The sequence below is a fragment of the Dermacentor silvarum genome, chromosome 10 (assembly GCF_013339745.2).
Source record: "Dermacentor silvarum isolate Dsil-2018 chromosome 10, BIME_Dsil_1.4, whole genome shotgun sequence".
In the NCBI taxonomy this organism is placed as follows: domain Eukaryota; kingdom Metazoa; phylum Arthropoda; class Arachnida; order Ixodida; family Ixodidae; genus Dermacentor; species Dermacentor silvarum.
In genome coordinates, this window is record NC_051163.1 from 21,156,501 (window position 1) to 21,162,500 (window position 6,000).

Genomic DNA, 6,000 nt, shown 5'->3' on the forward strand with positions numbered 1-6,000 from the left:
TTGTGATTGCCCATTTGGCTGTGTCAACGCGATAACACTGCGAAACCATGTGTGTTGCGGGCATTTTTTCTTCTTTACCACTTTGCGCTCGCTACTTTTCTGTCACGAACACTAGAGACTTTTAGTATTGCGGAAAATGCTTGCGTTAGCGTTAGCGTGTTACGCACGCTAAATCTTTGCAGAACGCTGTTCGATAGAGTTTTAGTATAGCGTAAGACAACGATGCGCCGCTAAGCGCAAAACCACCTAGCTGCGAGTAGTCAAAGCAGCAAACTGAGCAGCTCGACAACCAAACTAGCCGTGTGAATCCACGCCAAGCCTTGAAACGAGCCTGCATGTCAAGCACTCGGGCCTAGGGTGCCACCATGTTTGCAACGCTAGAAACTTAGCGAGCGTTTTGCGTCTCCGCTATATTTGAAAAATAGCGGACGCACGCTACCCGCAAAACTGAATTAGCGTTTTGAGCATGCGCAGTCTGACCCCGCTATTTTATTGCGTTTAGCGTGGTGCCATTTCCGCAATACTAAAACTGTCTACTATGTCGTTGTGTCACGTTGACTCGCGCATAACGTTCGTGACCTGAAAGCGCCGGACGCCCAATGTCACGGGAAGGAAAGGCACGCAAGGTAAATGGGGAGTATTGGGACAAGATTAGCATCAAAAGGTGCTGATTTTTTAGATCTTTATAGTAACCCCGGCCATACGGGGACAATCTATTAAATAAATTCAATACACAACCTTTCAAATCGTCCCAGTGGCTTTATTATTTAGAAAACGATTGCCACATATTTCGTCTTGAATGGCACCTTTCTCTAGGTTGTATTTATTTAGATGCACTACAGCAAGAGGTAGGAGTACAAAAGCTATTAAAACAGAACGCGAACATTAGGAGAGCGTAACAATGGAAGATGGGCAGCCGAAATTTCGAAACAACACAAAAATTCGTCGGTTGCCAAACAATGGGTTTGCACAGGTAAGCAGTTTCGTGCAACAGTATAGTGTTTGCCATTGAACAATCGCACTTGAACGCTTGACAGTTGAGCTCTGTTGGTCTCCCTGACAAGTTGAGCCGCTCTTCCGAAAGGCAAACAGAGGCGCTCACGCGACGCGTCTGGTGATAGAAGTGCCGGCGAATCATCCCACGTTTTGCCTGACCTCCTTGCAATTTGACGGCCATCGCCTGTAGCCGGTGGTACGGGTCGGGGCTCAGGCACCAGGCTGACACGTCACGCTGGATGTCGAACACGGCCCAGCCCCCCGAAGTGTAGTTAAGGTAAATGTCCATCTGCGAAAAGAACATGACCCATCAGTGGCACGTTCCTACCTTGTAGTTCCGGAAAACGTCTGTAGGGGGGGATCTGGCGTTTTACCCGAATTTCAGCCCCGGCGGGAGTCGTGGACAGCCAATAGATATTTTTTGTTTGCAATCTGAAAAATAAGTGTTTCTTAAGATCGTTTACTGTGTTTTCTTTACTGACGATGTTCTCGCCATAAAAATAAAACGAGAAAGGCCTCGAAAACAAACAAACAAAAAAAAAAACGAAAAAAAAAAACTAAACAAAACAAAGACGCACAGTTGATACTCTAGGGGCTACGAGCTATCCAATAGGGTAGAGATGAGGTGAAGAATGAAGTTGCCATAGGTACGGGAACTCGCATAAATGCCCTAATTACCATAATTGTTGTTTCTTTATCTTTGTAAGTTTATAATACACACCACAATATCAATCGCAAAACACTGGCGCAAAAATTACACAAGCAAATTCCAGACCAATGTTAATAATAAACAAATCAACACACAGGTGCACCTGTTGAAAACAACAACAAAAACAAAAAAAAAAAAAAAAAAAGAACTCAGCTGCATATATACAGTGCGTGTTGAAGTTAAATTATGAGGTTCTGCGTGCCACAACCACCATCTGATTATGAGGCACGCCTTATGAGTGGGGGAGTCCTGATTAATTTCGACCACCTGGGGTTCTTTAACGTGCACCTAAATCTAAGTACACGGGTGTTTTCTGCATTTCGCCCCCATAGAAATGCGGCCGCCGTGGCCGGCATTCGATCCCGCGACCTCGTGCTCAGCAGTCCATCACCATAGCCACTGAGCAATCACGGTGAGTCGTGCTTGTTAAAGTTATACTGTGGGCCCTTTAGCACGCATCAAAAGAATGGTACACAAGAGCTCTTATATACATTCCGCCTCCGTCGAAAGGCGGCAGCCGCGGTTAGGAATCGAACCCCCGACCTCCTGCTTAAAAGAGCGAAGCCATCGCGGCTGCGGTGCGTGTGTGTTTGATGGAAAATTGTACGGGCGTACACAACAAGGCGATGCTGATGGTGTATGGAACGGGTAGTCTGTCGCAGCAAGAACTAGCGCGGAATGGTCTATGCTTGTACATTCCTTAGTTATCACATTCTTTAAGAAGCAGGTGACAGAAGTCGAGAACTGCTCCGATTTCTCAGTCTCTCAAACACCCTCATTAGGGAATCGCAAGAACCTACTCGAATGAGAACGGTTGTATGACGAGAGAAACTAACGTTTTCTTCCGTTGTCTTTTTTTTTTCTTGCGTTGCGTCGCATGAAAACGAAAGAAAACAGTCAGTCTGCGCATGCGCAGTACCGTGGTCCGTAGTTCTTGCGTACGCAAGCCGCTTGCGTGCCCTAATCTAAAGATCTGTAATCTCGGCGATAAACACCACTCAGGCGGCACACGCCATCGCCCAGCAACTGCGGCGCATGCGCGGACAACGTCATCCTGGCGAGCGCGCGCCATCATCGCAGACTCGGACGTTGCGTCGGCCCTAATGAGACGCCCTGTCGAGTGCTGAGATTTTTCACGAAGGAAAATAACCTATAGGAAGGAACATTTACTTAACCACCTTGAGGCTAGAAGAATCGGAAACCGACACGTGATCAAGTCGTGGTAAGTCTAAGTGCCTTCCACCCTTCTACCGTCAGCGCACGCTCTTACAAAAGGACAACTTAGTGCGATGACAATGGGCAGCTGCATGCGCCCGCACGTTGCAAAATATAACGGCAGTCGAATTGAATTCTGAGGTTTTACGTGCCCAAACCACCATTTGAGGATGAGGCACACCATACGGGGGGACTCCAGATTAATTTTGACCACCAGGGGATCTTTAACGTGGCCCCAATGCACGGGACACGGGTGTTTTCGCATTTCTATACCCCATCGAAATGCAGCAGCCGCAGCCAGAATTTTATGCCGCGACCTATAACGACAGTAAATGGCGCATAGAACATTTGACAACGCGGCGATACACCAGAACAAGTAGCCCGTTGATCACAAAAGTTATCGCAAATCAAGCACGTTGGGCTGAGTTCGCCGAGCGCAGGGTCATTTTTCTTTCTTTTTTTTTGTACTTATGAAGCAGCGCTACAAAGTTAACCACACACAGGGACGAAAACAGCACAGACGAAGCCTCTTGTTTTCTCCAACCTCATTCCGTCCCTGTGTATGGTTAACTTTGCAGCGCTGCTTTACAAGTACAAGTATGAAATTCCAGCTAGCTCCAAGGCAAGCCTTAATCAGGATCGCGGGTTGGGCCGATCTTCTTGAGAGAGAAAAGGCGAATGTGGTTGGCTTCACGTTGAGGTGACTTGCGAAGTCTGGCTGGCGGGACGCAATGCTCCCATCCTGGTTTATTTCGTACCTCCGTGTCTATTCTGGCCCTGACCGTGTTTTCGAAGTGCAACCGAATTCGGTAAAACTCCCACGTGTGTTAACCCTGGCAAAATTAGGCTATGTTCGAGTTTGGCTGAGCCGTTTAGCGACTGAGGCGGCTGCGGCACCAAGTCCCGAGTACAGCTAGCGCGTAGTATACATTGGCGGCAGGGGCGAAACAGCACGCACGCGCATATCTGCCAATCGTCTGCTCCTTGAAGGTTGGTAGATTTCTTATTCCTTGAAACAGCTTTAATATAGCCTTTTCTGCAGTGAATGTTTCTGCCAGGCTCTAGTGTTTCAATATAAAAAGTGCCGTTTTGCATGATTCGAGTGCAATGAACCTGCGCTTCGTTAGACGAAGCTGCAGAGAACTGCTGAAAAAAAAAATACTTTTTTTTTTACGCTGGTGCCTGCTCGTGAACATTGAAGTCTCTAGTGAGGACCAGTGGCGAAGATGCTCGTACGAACTACTTTCCTCGCGGACAACTTTCTGTGGCAATGAAGGGAAAGCTATAGAAGTAGGCACAAGTGAGAGCGCTTCTGAAAAGATTCCCGCGTTTTAATCCACGTTGTTTTAGGCTGGGGAAGAGAAAGCATAAACAGCTTATTAGCAACAGTTAAAATAAGACAGAACACACCACTGAGTGTAAAAGTGTACTTATCTCGCGGCTTTTCCCTTCCGCGTCCGGGCAAACGCGAAACCGTTGCATGTGGAAGCTGGGTCGATTCAGCGTCTGTGCCGAGCAACCAAAAGCACTGTCAAACGCTGCCGGACTACTTGGCGCGGTAACACATGTGCAGCGTCCACGCGCCCGTAGCTTTCCCTTCATTGCCACAGAAAGTTGTCCGCGAGTATAGTGTTCAACTTGCAGGAGAGCTAAGGCCACCACGTGGTGATAGAGAAAACAGAGTTGATGAGGTAGTCATAGTGGATCCCCACCAAGCCCAAATTGTACCCTTAGTGATAAAATAGCACGCACACACACACACACACACACACACACACACACACACACACACACACACACACACACACACACACACACACACACACACACACACACACACACACACACACACACACACACACACACACACACACACACACACACACACACACACACACACACACACACACACACACACACACACACACACACACACACACACACACACACACACACACACACACACACACACACACACACACACACACACACACACACACCACAACACACACACACACACACACACACACACACACACACAAACACACACACACACACACACACACACACACACACACACACACACACACACGGCTAAGCACCACAAGGGGGCGGCACCTTTCTCTCCAGCGTCTTCTTGCTCTCGAAGCTGGCGAAGTGCGCGAAGACGTCGACGTTGTACCTGGCCACCTCCACGGCATCGTAGATGTCGGTGCGATAATTCTGCATGGCGCTGGTGTTGCAAATGATGTCGATGTCGAGCGCCAAGTTCGACTCGCACTCGTGTCCGGGCGCCGTGGGACCCGGCGCACCGCTCTCGCCCACGTAGTCCACAACCGCCAGCGTCGAGCTGAACATGACTAGCAGTCCACTGCCGGTGTTATTCAGGGCAGACTGGGCCTCCAGCGCGTGGGCCTGCGTGGCGACAAATGCGCGGGATGAAGCTTGGTGGCGGGGCATTCTATAGATTTACCCCGGATAATGAATCGCGGCGAATTGGTGGGCAACAGCGCGGAAAAACTGACCCGGTGAGCTGTGTTTGCTTGGCAGATGCCCCCGCTAGCCATACTCATCTCCAGTGACGAGTCAGTGATAGGTGCATCATTGCCTCCGAGATTCCAGTGACCGAGCGTGCACTCTGATCTCGGAGGCCACGTGTGCATCACAGAGTTTCCTACAAAAAATCGCTAGAGGGAACTCTGGCGCTTGTGTCTACGAGAGCTGTAAGCTTGGCGGTTCATACAGTGCTCTAGAAGAGAGAACTTCTAGAACTTTCTAAGAATCTTATATGGGGTTCATTATAGTGTCTAGAAACTTTCTAGAACACTATAATAGGATGATAACTAGCACGTGGATTTGCCTAAAGTTTGTCCTTCTGGCTTCAAACGGCTTTGCGACTTTGTAAAATTGGTCATTTTCAACAAAAGTATTGCGTGATAAATGCAACAGTTCACATTGGTTATACGGTTGCGCAGTGTTGTTGCCTTTTGCATGTAGAAAAAAAATATAGGACGGCTTCAAAATTTAGGCCAATAAAGGCAGACAAAACACTGAAAGCCACTAAGAACGGCTGAAGCCAC

General features: G+C 48.4%; 1 protein-coding gene across 1 annotated transcript; it reads right to left on the minus strand.

Moving 5' to 3' along the window:
- Window positions 1-617: 617 nt before the first annotated feature.
- On the minus strand, window positions 618-5,583 carry LOC125940863 (uncharacterized). Its single transcript, XM_049657490.1, has 3 exons — window positions 5,446-5,583; window positions 5,039-5,335; window positions 618-1,285 (listed from the first exon to the last, which is right to left on the minus strand). The coding sequence occupies exons 1-3, from the start codon at window positions 5,581-5,583 to the stop codon at window positions 824-826; spliced, it is 897 nt and encodes a 298-aa protein (XP_049513447.1). The 3' UTR covers window positions 618-823.
- Window positions 5,584-6,000: the final 417 nt, after the last annotated feature.